Source organism: Thamnophis sirtalis, unplaced genomic scaffold (assembly GCF_051295495.1).
Source record: "Thamnophis sirtalis isolate CommonGarterSnake01/CBP01778 unplaced genomic scaffold, rThaSir2_p1.2 scaffold_15, whole genome shotgun sequence".
Classification (NCBI taxonomy): domain Eukaryota; kingdom Metazoa; phylum Chordata; class Lepidosauria; order Squamata; family Natricidae; genus Thamnophis; species Thamnophis sirtalis.
In genome coordinates this window covers 25,622,126-25,642,100 of record NW_028261395.1, presented here as the reverse complement: position 1 = coordinate 25,642,100, position 19,975 = coordinate 25,622,126, and the positions used below count along the sequence as shown (strand labels likewise).

The 19,975-nt window shown below is 40.4% G+C and overlaps 1 protein-coding gene across 12 annotated transcripts in view; it reads left to right on the top strand.

Annotated features, from left to right (window-relative positions):
* The window catches only part of KCNMA1 (potassium calcium-activated channel subfamily M alpha 1), a 648,117-nt gene that overhangs the window by 358,918 nt on the left and 269,224 nt on the right, over nt 1-19,975 (top strand). For all 12 annotated transcript variants that reach the window (XM_087702562.1, XM_087702561.1, XM_087702560.1 and 9 more), the window contains 4 exons: nt 6,082-6,157; nt 11,754-11,829; nt 14,775-14,945; nt 17,742-17,833. In XM_087702562.1, the coding sequence (XP_087558688.1) occupies nt 6,082-6,157; nt 11,754-11,829; nt 14,775-14,945; nt 17,742-17,833 (415 nt within the window). The remainder of the gene's footprint in view (nt 1-6,081; nt 6,158-11,753; nt 11,830-14,774; nt 14,946-17,741; nt 17,834-19,975) is intronic.

Here is a 19,975-nt window from a genome sequence, read left to right as displayed (position 1 = left end):
TCTCATTCCAGAACTTCTGCATTAGTTTTGGCAAACACGAAACCTGGAATGTTTTGATCGTTCTGGGTTTTGGATAAAATGAACTCTTGACGAGGCAAAGTTCAGCATCAAAGCTGGTCCTCAGGATTCTGCTCTGAGAGCAGCACCAGCGTGGCACATTCTCTCAACTTCCTTGTTCCTGATCTTCCCTGGTTTTCCATTCCCTTTCGCTTCCTTCCCTCCCTTCAAATGTTTTGGGTGTCTAGAGTGGGAAGGAAGGGAAGAGGGAAGGTACTGAGAAGATTACACATGGGCCAATGGCACAGCTAAGGAGAAGAAGCTGAGAACATCAAGAAAGATGAGCTGATGGATTGTGCCACAGGAAACTGACTTGCCATCTCTCTTCTCCGCTCAGATCCTGTCACTATCTTTCTTCTCCTTTCCCCCATATTTCCTTCTTCCTCCAAAATCATTTGAAGCCCCATTTCAGTCTGTGTTTGGTTCAAAACAGGCTGTGTTGTCCGGGCATGGGTGAAAATGTGTGAAAAATGTGTTTCAGGTTGGGTATGGCCCATCCCAAAGCAGGTACTCTATGCGTTGAAGAAGAGTTCCATGCACCCAGCAGATTGCACATGAATAATCTTAAGGTAAAGGTTCCCCTCGCACATATGTGTTAGTTATTCCCAACTCTAGGGGGCGAGGCTCATCTCAGTTTTAAAGCCAAAGAGCCAGCGCTGTCCGAAGATGTCTCCATGGTCATGTGGCCTGGATGACTAAATGCTGAAGGCGCACAGAACACTGCTACCTTCCTACTAAAAGGGGTTCCTATTTTTCTACTTGCATTTTTACGTGCTTTCAAACTGCTAGGTTGGCAGAAGCTGGGATAAGTAACAGGAGCTCACTCTGTTATGTGGCACTAGGGATTTGAACCACCAAACTGCTGATCTTTCTGATCGACAAGCTCAGTGTCTTAGCCACTGAGCCACCTCGTCTCTCTACTGAATAATTTTACAATGCTTTTAATATCACAGGAATATTTCTAAAAACAGTTTTGGAAAGAATAACAAAGACTAAAGAACATTGGGTATAATACTTCCAAACTATTTTGGAAATATCCTTGTGATATTAAAAGCCTCGTAAGATATTCATTTAAGCAAATGAACAGAATGCAAATTGTCCTTCTTGTATTATTACCAATTCCTATGCTTTAATCGGCATTAAAAATGGGTATCAATTTCCACTTCTGTAAGGTTTTTCATCTCCTAGAAATTGATGAGTCTTATGTTGTTCTGTGTCCCTACCAACCAGAAACACAGTATTATTTATCTAACTTATTTTCTAAAAGGCAAATTCTCGAATTAGTCTAATTGTATATTTGGCATCTTCTAGAAAAAAATTGACAGTCTTGATTCAAAACAAGCCAATGGTCATAGCAAACAAGTTTATGCTTCCTTTATTGATACTCTATTCAGCTTTTGATCGCCCATAATTTGAGGGATGGGAAAAGCTACATAGAAGTAAGACAGTTAAAGAAATGTTCAGGTTACTGATTGGACCTCCCTTAAATTTACAGCTAAGACAACTTTATACAATATGTTCTCAAGGTATGGCTGAACCACACTATAAGAAAGATGTTGAGACTCTAGAAAAAATGCAGAGAAGCGCAACCAGGATGATGAGGGGACTGGAGGCTAAAACATATGAAGAATGGTTGCAGGAACTGGGTATGGCTAGTCTAGTGAAGAGAAGGACCAGGGGAGACATGATAGCAGTGTTCCAGTATTTGAGGGGTGCCACGAAGAGGAGGGTGTCAGGCTATTTTCCAAGGCTCCCAAAAGCCAGGCAAGGGATAATGGATAGAAACTGACCAAGGAGAGATTCAACCTAGAAATAAGGAGGAAATTTCTGACCGTGAAAACAAACAACCCATGGAACAGAAATTGCCTTCGGAAGTTGTGGGAGCTTCATCACTTGAGACTTTCAAGAAGAGACTGGACTGCCATTTGTCAGAAATGGTGTAGGGTCTCCTGCTTGGACTAGATGACCTACAGGATCTCTTCCAACTCTTGTTAAGATATAATCTAACAGTGGCAACTGTGAAAGGGATCTAAGTGACCTGGTAGACCACTTAGAACTTTTTAAACCCCATTTAACTCTGAGCCTGCAATGCACTGCAGCTTCCAATACAGCAAATGCAGTCTTATACCTATCAACAGAGGAAAGTTTCAAGATCACATGAGGTGATCTTTATACTGCATTGATGAGGCCACCTTTGGATTACTGTGTCCAGCTCTGGTCAACCACAATATAAAAAAATATATGTTGAAAGTGGGAGAGAAGAATCAATAAAAGATGATAAGCAGTCTGGAGGCTAAAGCATATGATGAACAATGGAAAGAACTAGGGAGGTGGAGTGTAACAAAGAGAAGAATTGACATGATAGCTGGTCTTCCAGTATTTGAAGGAAGAGAGGGTCGACCTAGATTCCAAAGCACCAGGCAAGTAATAATGGAAGGAAGAATATCAAAGAGAGATCCAATCTAGAACCAATGAGAAGTTTCCTGATGGGAGAACCATCAACCAATGGAACAGCTTGCCTTCAGAAGCTGTGGGTGCTCCATTATTGGAGGTTTTCAAGAAAAGACTAGAAAGCCATTGGTCTGAAATGGTATAAGGTCTTCTGCCATGGGCAAAGATTTAGACTAGAAGACCTTTGAGGTTTCTTCCAATGATTTATGTCCTATCTTTTCTATGTTATTTTATCTAATATCCCTATTTTGACTTGTCCTTATTTTAAGGGAGGAGTCAAAAAGTCCTATCCACAGACTTGCAGCACTGTTCAAACTTTGCACTGATTATAATATTTCTAATTACATTTAATCATGTTTTCTTTTGCTTTATGTTTTTATATTACATTAATGTAAGTGTACTTACATTACACTTCCTGATTGCTTCTGCATTATTTTCACACTTCAGAAAATCTTTGTAGGTTATCTTACTTGTTGTTGGTTTGTGTGTGTGTGTTTGTGTGTTGCAAAAACTTTGTTTTCATTTTCCATTATTCAGAATTTTAATTGGGTCCCTGCTTAATTTTCTCTCTCTTTTTCAACCTTCCTCTACGTCTTATATCTGACGCTAATGTCATCTTTATAAGATATGGCTTCTTCTTTATAAAATGTGCAATTTCTTAAAAGTAATTGATTATATATACTGCATTTAAAAAAAATCATTGTCCTTTGGAATTTTTTTTCAGTACATCTTTCCCAATTTTTGTTTATGTTTCTGTATTTATTTTTGTCTGTGTTTATTTAGGTTAAAAATGGTAAATGGCATATTACTTTAGTACCACAAAATGACCTTCCTTTCTTTGAGCATTGTCATCCAGAGTCACACACACACACACGCACACGGGCACGAAATGTATTTTTTAATTAAACAACACATTGGAATTTTCTAAGTGAATATGCTTTAAAACAAAGCAATTGGTTCTAGAATATGAATTAGGACAAGTATTTGTTTAATCTGTACTGATTATAAAGAAAATAAACTATTTCTTGGTCAAGATGGGTTATCATTCTGGGTTATTCCACAGAATAACAGCAGTTGTGTTCTGTTTGAAGAGTTTAGACACCAGTTAAGTATATGCCAGTTTCCTGCACTGATATTGTTATTTTACATCACTTTTATATCTTGAACTAGCTGATAACCTAGCAGTGTCCAGGTATTTATTCATAGGGGGAAAATATCTGGACAAAATGTCATTTGTAATGTTGGATTTTTCCCCTTACCAGAGGGAGCCTCCATGTGCAGTAGAAGCCATTTTACGGCAGTATAGTATAAGCCATTTGCACAACAGGCTGTATCGTAACAGAACACATACCCCGAGCGGTGTTAGGGGTGTCTTACCCCCACAGTATTTGTTTCCAGAGAGTAAGTCTTCTGGGTACCAAGTTTAGTTGAAATTGCTCAAGGCATTCCAGAGTCATGCTGGAACATACACACATACAAACATAGAGCCATTTTTATAGAGAGAGATGCAGCAAACTGATTCGACTTCCCATATTGTAAGATAAGCTAGTTTAGATAGTGATGGGCACTCACTGCCATTATTTCCTCAGTACATAGTCTGTTAGTTGCAAAGAAAAAATATATAAATAAGAGGGATACAAGTAAGTACCATATTTTTTGTTCCATAAGACACTCCTGACCATAAGACATAGGTCTTCCATAAAAACCTAGTGGAGTATAATAAAATAATGACAATACAAATGCTGCTTTGGGAAACCTTCCAAAAATCCAACAGTGCTGCACTGTTGTTTTTTCCCCAGAGCATTTATTTATAAAATACAATAGAATACAATAGAATAGAATTCTTTATTGGTCAAGTGTGATTGGAAACACAAGGAATATGTCTTTAGTGCATATGATCTCAGTGTACATAAAAACACAGGATACATTCATCAAGAATCATATGGTACAACAATTAATGATAGACATAGGTACAAATAAGCAATCAAATCATACTAGGGAACAATCAATATAAATCATTAGGATACAAGCAACAAAGTTACAATCATATGGTCATATGTGGGAGGAGATGGGTGATAGGAACGATGAGAAGATTAATAGTAATAGAAATGCAGACTTAGTGAATGGTTTGACAGAGTGTTGAGGGAATTATTTGTTTAGCAAAGTGATGGTGTTCGGAAAAAAAACACCTGCCCTTGTGTCTAGTTGTTCTGGTTGTTGGGTTATAGTATGTTAAAATGGTAGACAGTATATTGCATTTAGTGTAATCAAATGACCTTCCTTGCGACAGCATCATCATCTAGAGGCGTACAAATGCAGCTGGACCCATATAGGGAAGGCAACTATTTCTCGTTTCTGTCCAAAGTATCAATGTGCAACTCACTCTAACAGGACATTTCAGAAGGAGAGAGAAAATTAAGGCACACAGGTCAATTGAATTGAATTGAACTGAACCAGATACTTTATTTGAGCAAGTGTAATTAGACACACAAGGAATTTGTCTCTGGTATAGAAGTACCCAGGATACTAGAGACAGATTCCTTATTGGCTAATCACACTTGGCCAAATAAAGTATTCAATTCAATTCAGTCCAATCCAATTCGATTCGATGCTGTGGGAAGGGATGGTGGCGCAGTGGTTAGAGTGCAGTATTGCAGGCTACTTCAGTTGACTGCTGGCTGCAATTTGGCAGTTCAAATCTCAGCAGGCTCAAGGTTGACTCAGCCTTCCATCCTTCCGAGGTGGATAAAATGAGGACCCAGATTGTTGGGGGCAAGAGGCCGACTCTGTAAACCGCTGAGAGAGGGCTGTAAAACACTATGTGAAGCGGTATATAAGTCTAAGTGCTGCTGCTATTGCTAAGGTCATATTATCAATGCCCTCTTTTCAGACGGAATGCAACAATCGGCCACTGCAACCAACCTGCCGTGGCCAACTCACCAGAGCCAATTCACGGTGGCCAATTCACCGCAGGCAACTCGCCACAGGGTTCCAAGGGGTTCACTTAAGTTTATTTTTGTTGATCATGTTTGTGTCAAAATTATTTTATCTCTTGCCTCAAAGAGAAATCATTCCTACAATTACTAGCTTTTGTAATGCTTTGATGAATAATAAAAGGCTCTAATCCTGCTTTGAAATGTCCCACCGTGAATTGACCACAGAGAGTTGTCCGATGGCGAGTTGGCTGTGGTTTGTTGTGCTTTACTTTCTCATGAAATGGCACATGGCAAGCAATACTAGATCCCCAGTGTCAGACATGAATATTTAATGGATATGAGAATGATCTGGCAGACTACAAAAGTGAAAAACTGACTTTTCCCAGGTTTGTATGAAGGAATGCTGAATTTTCAGTGGTTGACTTCATTTCCAGTGTGATATGAAACTATTATTATTATTATTTTCCTAACAATTAATCTTTTTTATATAATATAAAATAACTTTATCCCTGTGAGAAGCTCTACGGCTCATGTATTTCATGACACAATAAACATTTCTAAATAAAGGAATACCTTTAATAACGTACAGTGGGGTTTTTTTTTGACTTCTTTCTCTTTTTTTCTGTTTGAATTACAGGTTTAAGATTTTTGCGAGCTCTTAGGCTGATTCAGTTCTCAGAAATCTTACAGTTTCTGAATATTCTTAAAACAAGGTAAGGCCACAATATACATAGATAAAGTAGAGATAGATAGATGATAGATAGATAGATTGTAGACAGACAGAAGGATTAGATAGATAAATAGATGATAGATAGATAGATAGATAGATAGATAGATAGATAGATAGATAGATAGATAGATAGATATTGATCTGTTGTATAAAGACTAAATACACAATACTTCAGGAATTAAATGGACAATATAAGATTAAGATAATATAATTAGTGCTCATTTTCAGATATGAACCAAAATTTGAATTGTTTTTGTAGCAATTTCTACTTGCAATGATGAATTAATGATCCTATACTGTTTAATTCTTCTGTCCTAATAATGGACATTTGATACAGGGGTGGGTTTCTTGCCCCGTTCCAACTGGTTCGGTTGGAACGGGGCCGGCGGTGTCCTTGTGCACGTGCGCAATGCGCGCGTCCACACGCGCAGTGCACACATGCATACTAGCATCTGTGCGATGCTCCAGCTGCTCCTGGAGGATCGCGCAGGCGCTGTATGCGTCCTGCGCATGCGTGGAAGCGCAGAACTCGTCAAAACCGGGTAAGGAGCGCGGGCGGGCGGGTGCGCCCTTCGCCGTTCCCGGAAGTTACTTACTTCCGGGTTCGCCGACCAACCGGTTCGCAGGGACCACCGCGAACCAGTTGAAACCCATCCCTGATTTGATAGTAAAAAGAAGGAAAGTATGCTTCTTCTAAGGAAAAAACAGCCGTCTAAATTAAACGTATATAGGATTACAGTTGAAGTAAATCCAAGTATTAACTGGATTTGGTGTGTTCCATTTTTACTCCCATCCTTCTATCCTGAGATCTGTCATTCAATTCGATTCCTATATCGCCTTGATGGCATTCATGGATTAATTGTTTGATGGATGAACATACAATGAAGTAAATCAAATCCATACACCTATAACCTTGGTCAGATAAATGATATTGGCATTGATTAAGTAACACAACTTAAGACTGAAAAAGTCATCCAATAGCTCATTTGCAAATAAATTTAATATTTTTTTAAAAAAAGACCTTCTTCTATCAAGTAAGTTTGCTTCCAAGGATCTACATCCATGGAGTCCTTTTAATTCCAATTCTATTATTTTGGGATTTATTAATGTGCCTGTGCATACACAGACAAAGATCTTATTAAAAGTTTTAAAAACCAAGATGAAAATCTCCTTTATAGCTGTTTTAAGCACAATTATAAATTCACCTCTTTCTCTCAACTTAAATCTATCTCTCTATAATACATACACATATTTTTATAATATATCTCCTCCAGAGGTGGTATTCAGCTGGTTCGGACCGATTCACCTGAACTGGTAGTGGCGAACAGAGGGTGGGACCATCCCCACCCACCCGTCCCAGTTCCAAAATGTCCTATGTAGCCTTGTTTTTGATGCTATGCGGATGCGTGCACACTGCACGCACGAGCAAAGCACATGCACGGAAGGTCGCACGCATGTGTGGAAGGCGCGCACGTGCACGCTCACATTTGCGAGCCAGTGACAAACTTATGTAAATTCCACCACTGATCTCCTCCAATCTGGAGGGACTGGAAACTCCTTCTGGACTTTTTGCGTTAAAAAAAAGTGGTGGGGGGAGATTTCTGACGATTAGAGGAGATGTATTACATCTCGGTAATACATCTCTATAATACATCTCCTCTAATCATCAAAACCAGAAATCTCCCCCCCCCCCACTTTTTTTTACGCAAAAAGTCCAGAAGGGGTTTCCAGTCAGCAATAAATGTAAATATTGTTTTTTTCTCTACTCAAAGAAGTCAGGCTGGCCATCTCAGCAAGTCCCATCAAATTTCACCAACCACTTTTCTGTTATAGGCATTGCCAAATCTTTCCTCATTGTGCATAAAATAATCTCACTGTGTTTATCATATATAAAAATGATGTTCATTACTCCCCCCCCCCCGCTATTTGTCCATCGGTCCTATGAAGAAAAACTTCAATTATATAATAATCTGTACAATTTTCTGAATTATTGTGTGTATTTGAATCCTATTTACACATGTATTTTTTTTCAGCAGGCAGTTTCTAAAAATAGGTGGATTTCACCATCACCCCCCTCATTCTGACTTCTTACATATATTTATCCCCTCACTATGCTCTATCCTTTCCTGAATTAAATGAGGATTCGCTAAACTTTAGGGGTTTAGGCTGGGCTCAAGCAGAATTAGGGACAGCACAGATGTCTCTGACAGCTTAAAAGGAAGAAAAAAATGGCGATTAATCCACCTATTTTTAGAATTGGGGCTGAAAGAACAAAACATAAATCTTCTCCTTTAAAGTCGGGAAAGCCATTCTGAATAATCCTGGCTCACCTAAAAACAATCAAACAGAGCTATTGAAAAAGAAAAAAAAAGAATAATCAGTGTCCGTTTCACGATGGAACATTGCCTTTCATAAATAATTAAATCCTGATGATCAAAAACACTCCTTGACTTGTAACAGTTCGTTTAGTCACTGATTGAAGTTACAATCACACTGAAAAAAGTGACATGACCATTTTTCACATTTACGACCATTGCCGCATCCCTACGGTCATGTGATTTACATTCGGATGCTTGACAACTGACTCACATTTATGACGGTTGCAGTGGCCCGGGGTCATGTGATCCCCTTTTACGATCTTCTTATAAGCAAAGGGGGAAACCAAATTCACTTACCGTAATCACTGTGTTACTAATTTTGCCGTGATTCACTTAACCCATGTGGTGAGAAAAGTTATAAAATAGGGCAAAACTCACTTAACAAATTTCTCACTTAGCAGCATAAGTTTTTGGGCTCAACTGTGGTCATAAGTTGAGGACTACCTATACACCCATTCTTTGACATAGTGACTAAATTAGTAGACCAGCGAAATACTGTGGACATAGTGTACTTAGACTTTAGCAAGGCATTCAACAAGGTAGACCACAACCTACTTCTTGGTAAGCTAGAAAAAAGTGGGATAAATAGCATCACCATCAGTTGGATTTTTAACTGGCTGACATGAAATAGCAATAAACGAGAATGTTTATTTGTAGCTCAGGGTTGAAATGAGATGTCCTTGATGTTCTCTGAGCTTGGTTGATTTCTTGCAGACCTCCAACATTGCTCCAGGACAAGCCACCAGAATATAAATTGAGAGCAAACCCCATTCCTTACTAGTACTGATGATGTCAGTTTGGAGCATGAAATGTCTGCAAGAAAACAGCCAAACTCAGAGAGCACCAAGGACCACTCATACACAAAATATTCAAAATGTCAATAGCCCACCACTAGCCCTGGTGGCACAGTGGTTCAAATGCAGCATTGGAGGCCTATTCTGCTCACAGTCTGGAGCTCGATCCTGATCAGTTCAAGGTTGACTCTGCCTTACATCCTTCCAAGCTGGGTACCAGGTTGTTGGGGGCAATACTCTGACCCTGTAAACCACTTAGAGAGGGCTGTAAAAGCACTGTGTGGAGCGGTATATAAGTCTAAGTGCTATTGCTATTAGGAGGCAACGATCTTCATCTGACTATACATTTTCAACAGATGCAAGAACTGTCCAGAAGAATATATTTACTCGATATTATACAATACACAGAGATGCGGTGGCTCAGTGGCTAAGATGCTGAGGTTGTTGATCAGATAAGTTGACAGTTCAAACCCCTAGTGCTGCGTAATGGAGTGAGCTCCTGTTACTCATCCCAGCTTCTGCCAACCTAGCAGTTCGAAAACATGTAAAAATGCAAGTAGAAAAATAGGAACCACCTTTGGTGGGAAGGTAACAGCGTTCCGTGAGTCTTCGATGTTTAGTCATGCCGGCCACATGACCACAGAGACGTATTTGGATAGTGCTAACTCTTCGGCTTTGAAACAGAGATGAGCAGCACCCCCTAGAGTCGGGAATGACTAGCACATATGTGTGAGGGGAACCTTTACCTTTTCACTTATTTACCCAATTAAAATTTAAAGAATGATTGTTTACTATTTATTGGAAAGGTGAAGTGCACATAATACATGATTCAAATGGAGAAATGAAAAACAACTCAAATGCATCCATTAAACAATATCAGGCTGTTTAATTTTGTACAGTTAAAATGTGTAAACATTTATCCATCCTTTGGGTTGCAAAGAAATTTTTCAAATTGTGAAAATGATTTTAGAGCCTGAGAAGATACGCCTTGCAACTACCAAGTTTTCCTAGCACTCTTTTCATTTTGGAAGTTGGCTACTACCTCTGGCAAACTATGGCACCTATCGCTCCAGACACAATTGGGAACACCTGGCTGTATTTGTGCACGTGTGAGTGTCTGTGCATAGAGGTAGTCCTCAAGGTACGGCCACAATTGAGCCCAACGTTTATGTTGCTAAGTGAGAACTTTGTTAAGTGAGTTTTGACTCATTTTACAGCCTGTCTTGGCACAGTTGTTAAGTAAAATCACTGCAGTTAGATTAGTGACCTGGTGGTGAAGTGAAACTGGATTCCCTGTTGACTTTGCTTGTCGGAAGGTCGCAAAAGGGGGTCACGCGACCCCTGGACACTGCTACAGTCATAAATATGAGTCAGTTGTCAAGCATCGAAATTTTGATCACGTAATCATGGGGATGCTGCAACTGATAAATGTGAAAAATGGTCATAAGTCACTTTTCTCAGTGCTATTGTAACTTCAAACAGTCACTAAGTCAAGGGTGAAATCCAGCAGGTTCTGACAGGTTCTGGAGAACCAGTAGCGGAAATTTTGAGTAGCAAATGCCACCTCTGGCTGGCCCCAGAGTGGAAATGGAATGGAGATTTTGCAGTATCCTTCCCCTGCCACGCCCACCAAGCCACGCCCACCAAGCCACCCCCACAGAACCGATAGTAAAAAGGGAACTGTTGTAAGTCCTATTGCCTCCATTCAGACAACACAAGGAGATGGTTGGCTATTGCCTTATTTTCATTATTTTTTTCTAAATTCCTGTAAAGATGACCATCCTAAGCTTCTTTGTTGTCCACCAAGTCCATCCCTCTGAGCTTCTCAAGATGAACCTCCGCGTTCTCACCATATAAAAAATACCCATATATGTTTTTCATGGCAATAATACCGGAGCCAATCTCCATGGCATATTGTGGGGACTTTGTTATAAAATTGAATTCCCATCTAATCTGAGATTTCCTGGTGGTCTCCCAGTCCAACTCCATTTGGCTTTTCAAGATGAGCTGAGACTGACCTTGGTGCTTCCATTTAGCTGTGAGAAAGTAGATCTCCGTCCTAATGATGACAAATGCTTGCCATTCACTCACAAATACGGGTTTTTCCTCCCCACCAGCAAATCATTCATTTCTTTAGATTTTCAAGAGTTTCCTATTTTACGTTTATTTTTGTTTATTGAAAGCAGTGGTGGGATTTAGTCTGAACTGGCTGAATACCACCTCTGATGGAAAGGCACATTGAACCCATAGGATTCTTTTATGCTGAGAAACTGACTGGTCACTTGAAAGAAAAGGCTTGTGGATTTTCATGAAGGAAGGTTTGAAAAAGCTACAGAATGTTTTGGTTAAAAAAAATAATAAAACCTTGAGGAGAATTTATTTGTTTTTCTCTTTTTTTTTCAACCAGTAATTCCATCAAGTTAGTGAATCTATGCTCGATATTTATTAGCACATGGCTGACAGCAGCTGGATTTATACATTTGGTAAGTATGCTCAAAAAGGCTTATTTGGGGGGGGTGGGGTTAGAATTATTATGAGCTAATCCGGCTATGGATAATTTTTAAAAAATGCACTATGTATTTTCAGTGGGAACACACTTTGCAAAGAGTTTCGTGGCTTGCTTAATCTAGTGAAGCAACTCCCAATGTGTTGCTGTTCAGAATAAAAATAATAGATCAGGGAACCTCATATTCAGGAATTTTAAGCTATGAGGACTTCAACTCCCAGAATTCCCTAGCCATCATGCATGGCTGGGGAATTCTGGGAGTTGGAAGCCCCGTAGCTTAAAATTGCTGAGGTTGAGAAACACTGTAACTGAGAATTCCTCTCAGTCATACAATACGTCATTTTAAAAGATTTTTAATGCAGGATTCCTGCGTTTCTCTTAAATATTATCAGTAAATCTTGTATCTCACTGAGAAATTCTTCCTAGAGGAAAAAAGGAGAAAACAGCATGAAAAAAACCCCAGATTTTGTTAATGGCTTTGGCTGAAAGTGGAAGAGAAAGCTAGGAGTTTGGGGGTCTAATTTTGAGATTCTGGAGAACTTTGACTGAATTTGACAATAACAACAACAAGCCACTAAGTGGCAGTGTAGGTTTAGAAACAAAAACATAAAATGTGGCAGCAGATACAAGACAACTTCCTGTAAAAAATGAAGAATGTTATATATTATTAAGACTCACAGTCTATGGATGTACACAAAGCTCATTTTCTCAGTGTAGACTGTTGCCTGTTTGAATTAAAATAAACTTAACACATCCTCTCCTTTAAAGATTAGATTTCCAATATGTTTCTGAACTACTCTTTGGAAATAGATCCTAACAGATTCCTGATTTGGGGGGATCAATTCACATTTTTCTCCTTTATGTGTTGAAACATGGTCTTGAGTAACAGTTATTGGGGTAGCTACTTGCTGCTACAATAGGGAGGAATTTTGTGAGTCTTGGTGACTATTTCCAAGTGTAGTTCAGCACTAAATTTTGTGGATAGGATTCCAGTAGGTGGACCACCCAAAAACAGAGGACATAGAATAATAGGGTTGGAAGGGACCTTGGAGGTCTTCTGGTACAGCTCCCTGCTCAGGCAGGAGACCCTATATCATTCCAGACAAATGGCTATCCAATCTGTTCTTGAAAACCTCCAATGAAGGAGAACCCAGAACCTCTGAATGCAAGGTGTTCCACTGGTTAATTGTCCTCACTGTTAAGAAGTTTCTCCTTAGTTCTAGGTTGGATCTCTCTTTGATAGGTTTCCATCCATTACTTTTTGTCCTGCTCTGGGATGCTTTGGAGAATAGGTTGACACCCTCCTCTCTAGGACAGCCCCACGATTTTTGGAAGACTACTATCATGTCACCCCTAGTTCTATTACAACCATATGATTAAAGCCCAGTTTCATGGCTATAGGTTCCATCTTGACTTTCTTGAAAACCCATATTAGAACCCACCATTACATGGATTCTTAAGTGTCAGATATATTTAAACATAGTTGTATATTTCTAATGAAGTCATTGTTTATCAGTTATTAGACTATCCTTCTAGGTCAGTGTTGGCGAACCTTTTTGGCACCAAGTGCCGAAACAGGAGCGCGCACACAGGGAAGCACTAGAAACCAAAAGAGCAACTCGCCGGCGCAGGTGCAGGGGAGCACCAGAAACTGGAAGAGCTGAGCTTCCGGTTTCTAGCATGCGCATGTGTGCCGGTCACCTGATCTTCTAGTTTTTGTTGCACATACACGGGCGAAGAACAGCTGACCGGCAGCAATGGGCATGCCGGAAACCAGAAGTTCAGCTTTCTGGCACTTGCATGCATGCGAGGGATCTGCTCTTCCAATTTCCAGAACCCGGAAGAACAATGGGTGGCGGCTGGCATGCCCAGAAAGATGGCTCTGCGTGCCACTTCCGGAACACATGCCATAGGTTCACCATCTCTGTTCTAGGTGGTGAACATGTTCTTTTCTTCTCTTTAACAATGCATACTATTTTCGGATGATTCCCACCTTTTTTTTTTCCCTCAACAGGATTCCGTATTTGGAACATGCCAACTTCTATATAACCTCACTGATTTGATATAAAGAAAATGACTTCTTTTGTCGCAGTCCATTGAGTTGTTGTTTAAAAAGAGTTTTATTTTTCTTTCTCATATGTGCATTCACAAATATACATTCTCATTGTTGTGTATATGCTATCCTTTAACATTTATCACAATTTGTTTAAGAAATAAAATATATAATCAGGGGTCGCTTTCCCGCCACCCTGTACATCCATCTTATTTTACAACAACCCTACTACTTCCTCAGTCCTCGCAACTTCCCTTCTCCGCCTTCTTCTTTCCGCCCCTCCTTCCTCTTTTCTTCTTCCCCTCCCTCTCCCCCACTCATCCTCTCTTCTTCCCCTTCCTACCCTCTCTCCTACTCTTACTACCCCTCCCTTACTTCCTCTCCTTTCCCCTTTCTTCTTTCCCTCTCTTTTCTCTCACCTTCCATTGTTGTAGTTGCTTATTTTCTTCTTCACTCTGATGGATTTTCGGGGTGAAATTCAAGGTTCCATACACATAAAAATAAATTCCCACTTCCACATTTCATTTTCATTATAATATTTCCACATATAATCATCTTTTAACTCTATATTTGTATATTAATACTTTTCTGTTTTTTTTCCTTCCCCTCCCCTTAGTTTAATAGTGTGTCGTCCATTGAGTTGGTTAAGGTTAAGATCGTTCCACTTCATTAGCACTGTATGAGGTGTTACTGATACTCCCTGGCTGAAAAAAAGAGTATTTGGTATCAACCATTTAATGAGATCATATCTGCATTGCATTTTTTTTTCTCCTTGAAGTTTACTAATGATGTACTAATCCGTTTGTGAATGGGAGCATTGCATTGCAGACAATGACACGTTCAATTTGCTGCTGTCCTTTTTGTTGTAGGTGGAGAACTCAGGGGATCCATGGGAAAACTTCCAAAATAACCAACCACTTACCTATTGGGAATGTGTTTATTTGCTAATGGTTACTATGTCCACTGTTGGCTACGGAGATGTTTATGCAAAAACAACCCTTGGTCGTCTTTTCATGGTTTTCTTCATCCTCGGGGGATTGGTAAAACATTTATGTTTATATTCTGCCTATATATATATATTTTAACGTAACAATTATATCGTAACTTATGACTTCAAAATACATATCCCCTTGTATTGCATTTTGAAGAGCTAGTTACTGAACTAAAATAATAGGGCAATGGCGTGTTTACGGATGTACTGTTTGCAGAGATAGTAAGGATAGGAAGCATTTGAAGAATTAAAAGCTTGAAGCAATGAGGAGGAGGCTGGGCACACTTTGAAAATCCTTCAGGAACACTGCTGGTCTTCACAACAAGCCCAGCTTCTCTCCGCCAATAGGCTGGTCATCAGACAAGTCTATTGAATAGCAATTGCTTGATTGAGTCCTCTTGCAACCTTATCAATAAAACAAAATATACAATAGGTCGTCCTTCACATACGACGACACTTGAGCCCATTGTTAAGCACGGCAGTCTGGGTCAGGTCCTCTTTTAGGATAACATCCAGAAACTTAAAACTGACCTACTCTACTCAGTCTCCATTGATAAGCAAGAGCTGGATGTCTGATCTAGTCCTTCTATAGTCCAGTATAAGCTCCAAGTTATTGTCTCTGCACCACCTTTTCTGAAGCTCGGCTGATTTTCCCCAAACGGAAAATAAAATGGAAAGTAAGTAAGTTAGCTTTGATGAAAAGCAGGGAAAGGTTGGACTTGAAGGCTGAATTATGCCAGTGAAATTGTTTTGAAAGTGTGCACAGACTCCATGCCTAAGCGGTTAACATTGGACTGCTGATAACAGTCCGGGTGAAATTAGTTGCGGTTTCAAGACCTTCCCTTTTGTGTTCCTTCCCAACATTCCAACAAACACTGTGGTTTAGGATCCTCCTTAAAAGAGCTGTTGCCAGGATTTCCATTTTTATGGCTAGCGGGAAACGTGAGTTCACATCCTTCCAAATAGTAACCAAGGGTGAGGCTGAAGTCGACAGTCATTACAAATTTCCCAACAGATTGGCAAAGAATGCTCCCTATGAGAGAGAGAGAGAGAGAGAGAGAGAGAGAGAAGAGAGAGAGAGGGAGGGAGGGAGGGAGAGAGAGAGAGAGAGAGAGAGAGAGAGAGAGAGAGAGAGAGAGAGAGAGAGAGAGAGAGAGAGAGAGATTTATTTTCGGAAGGGGAAAAGGAAGCTTTAATTCTGGAGGATTAAGATCTCTAAAATGCTAGGCTTGGATCGCATGGAGGCAACTGCTATGTTAACTCTTTGGGTGCCCTTGCAGATGCTCCAGCTGTGGTGCTCAGGATACTAAAGGAACATCCTGAACAAAGTTGATTTCCCCCCTTATAGATATTGTCCCTGAACAAACTACCAATTTTTTTTCTCAATGCAATAAATTTCTGGCACCAGCTGTATTTTTGCCCTAGGGCAGAGGTCGACAATCCGTGGCTCTGGAGCTGCATGTTGCTCTGGAGCCACATGTGGCTCTTTCATCCCTCTGCTGCGGCTCCCTGTCACCAGTCAGCTCCATGATTGATAGGGCTTTTGGCTAGGAGAGGTAGAGGGAAACGGACGCTACGCTAGGAGGAAATTCTATGCTGGGGAAACCGGACTTCTGGTTGGCTCCAGAATTGAACAGAGTGCTTCTGGTTAGGACTTTTGTGGCTCCTTGAGTGTTTAAGGTTGCCGACCCGTGCCCTAGAGGAAAAATAAAAACCCAACCAACGTTCAGGTTGAACTATAAGGTAAGTGATTTCTTCAACCCCAGGTGTGTGTGTGTAGAAATGTGCCTGTATGTGTATGTGCAAATATGCATGTATATTTACAACAGGGGTATCCAATTTTGGCAACTTTATGACTTGTGGACTTCAAGTCCCAGAGTACCTCTGCCAGCATGGATGGGCAAGGAATTATGGGAGTTGAAGTTCACAATTCGTAAAGTTGCCAGGGTTGGACCCCACCCTGTATTACAGACTTAAAAGTAATGAAGGTGTACATATATAGACAGGCACACCTCTCATTTTAGTGACTTTATCTCTAAACCTTTTTGTGCATTTTCCTTCCCTTGCCAAAAAGGGTAGATCGGTAGTGGCAGCAGCTCTTTGAGGCATCCCAGCCACAAGCAAACTGTTTGTTGGACAAAACATGGCAGAATACATTTTTTTTCTTCCTCGTTGCCTTTTTTCCCTTTTACATCCTTACATTTTCTTATCCGTCTTTTAAAAAGATGAACTTTAAAAAAACAAAAAAACTTTACATCATGTCCATTTTCACTCTGCAGAAAATCCACTCTGCTTTTGTTTAGCAAACCATTGACATTACGTGGAAAAAAAAAACCCCTCCTCATCTGTCTCATCTAAAATACTCAAAATAATGCAAGCATCAGAAATTCGGCTTTGCCTTGGCTTGGCGGGGAGTTTTGGACAGTAAATATTTGAAAAAAAGTCCACTCGCCCCTTTCCGAAAACACGAGCCACGGCGCTGTTTTATCTCCCTTCAATGTCCCTTTGACTCGATTTTGTTCTTGTTCTTGGTTTTGTTTTGTTTTTCCCCCCTTTTTTGCATTATATATATATTTTTTCATTCCTGTCTCCCTCTTTTGACTGTTTTCTTTACAAAAAAAAAAAAAATACCCAACATTTGACGTCCTTGTTTTGAGATGAAAACTTTTTGCGATCTTTTTTTCTTGTTTTGTTTTTGGAGGAAAGACATGGTTAGGGCCTGTGCCTTGCATTTTTTCAGATCGTAAGGATGATGTATCTTCTTATAAAAAAACCTCATCGGCCCCTTCCCCTTCCTTTGACCTCTCTTTTTAGTCTTTTCTCTGTCTCCTGTCTTCTTCCTTAGGCCATGTTTGCCAGTTACGTCCCTGAAATCATAGAGTTAATAGGAAACCGCAAGAAATATGGTGGTTCCTATAGTGCGGTTAGTGGAAGAAAGTAAGTATTCCGAGGCACCCTGCTGCCTTTGGTGCCGCAGAACACTCTCTGCATGCCATTTTTTCTTTTCTTTTCTTTTCTTTTTTTGTTTTGCTTTTCTTTCGTGCATGTAGGCAATGTTTGCGCGCTACGTGCCAGAAATTGCAGCTCTCATCCTTAACCGGAAGAAATACGGCGGGACTTTTAATTCAACCCGAGGCAGAAAGTAAGTTGAAAGAACTGGGGGAAAAAAATGAAACAACATGGAGAGAGCCAAACTGTGAGACCAGGTGGAACTTGAGCCCACTGCGGGGTTGACCTCTGACACATAGACCCCTCCCCCCATCAATTCCCTTTCAGGGATAAGTGTGTCCGGTCATCATCAAATCTCATACCTCTCCCAAGCTGGAAGATCTATCGTATTTTTTGGAGTATAATACACACCTTTTTCCCTCAAAAAAGAGGCTGAAAATCTGGGTGTGTCTTATACACTGAATACAGCATTTGTGGCCCACCGAAACTCCACTCCCTTTACCAAAATGGCCGTGCATAGCCTTTAGGAGGCTTATAGAGTGCTCCTGGGGGCTGGGGAGGGCAAAACTGAGCAAAAAATGGGCTGTTTTTTGGTCCTCCCTCAGCCTCCAGGAGCACTCTATAAGCCTCCTAAAGGCTATGCATGCCATTTTTTGACAAAAAACAGGCCTGTTTTAGCAAAATCTGGGGAGAGATTTGGGGATTTGGGGGAGATCTGCAGAGTGCAAAAACTTTTTTAAAAATTTGTCTCTTCAAAATCTAGGTGCGTCTTATCCAGTGCATCTTATACTCCAAAAAATATGATAATCTGATTCAGTCACCAGAACCAGAAGTTCAGTCTTCTGAACTTTTGGACACATGCTGGAGCCCCTACTCAGGGAATTTCTTTCCTACCAGAATGTATCGTATTTTTTGGAGTATAAGACAAACCTTTTTCCCTCCCAAAAGAGGTTGAAAATCCTGGTGCATCTTTTACAAAAAATATAGCATATTTTTTTTTGCCTCCTGAAACCCTGCCCCCTTCACACAAATGGACATGCAGAGGGTTTGGGAGGCCTGCGAAGTGCTCCTGGGGCTGGGAAGGGCAAAAGCGAGTGAAAAACAGACCATTTTTTTTTTGCTTGTTTTTGCCCCCCCCCCCCAGGCCCCAGGAGCACTCTACAAGCCTCCTAAAGGCTATGCATGCCCTTTTTTGGGGGGCAAAAAACAGGCCCGTTTCGTTTTTTGCTAGTTTTTGCCCTTCCTCATGCCCTGCAGGAGGCATGCAGAGGGTTTGGGGGCCTGCAGAGTGCAAAAACGTTTTTAAAAAATCTTCAAAATCTTGTTGCGTCTTATAGTCCAAAAAATATGGTATTTACCCAAGCTGGTCCTGCTAACGTGCAAACCACCTCACTGTAAACTTAAATGGTACATGATATCAGCCCACAGTTTTGTACAACCTCAAAATAATTGCTGTTGTAATTATAATGGCTACTCTACTCTGAATATGGCATTAAGGGGTGACATCTCAGTTTATGGAAACTTCTGTGATTGCTTTTTAAGGCGCCAGTGATATCTGCTGTGTGCTCATCTTGCTAGGATTGTTATGCAGGGGTTCAGGTTTGACTCGGTAATAATACTGTGGGAAAATGGGAGGTCAGGTTAATGTCAGGGTTCCAAGTAAGACCCCCAATGAAAGAAGACTCCGAGGCTTGAGTTTCCTCAAAGTTCCATTTTATTAGAGATGTCATATTGGCACATCTGGGAAAACCCGAATCTGAAAGTTTCCAGGTTTTCTCCACCCAAAAGAAAGTTCAAGTCCCTGCCCAGCACCCACATGTCCATCACATGGTCCAATCAGACACCATCCAAAACTGGAGATGCCTCCCAGTCACACCATCGCAGCTACAGTGCAAGATGTCCTTGAATCAGTGAGAAAAGAATGTTATTTTGACTATATATCACCCATACTCCATATAATCCCCACTCCCATTTTCCCACAGTAGAAAATGTGGCAGGCCTGAAGGCCCAAATGTAAAAGATGGGTCCAGGTCTGACAGAAAAGACAGAATCCGGATGTTTCTTAATAAGTCAAGCATGTTTATTCAGCAGAACAAAAGATGGTTCTCCCTTAAATTGGAACAACCTTGA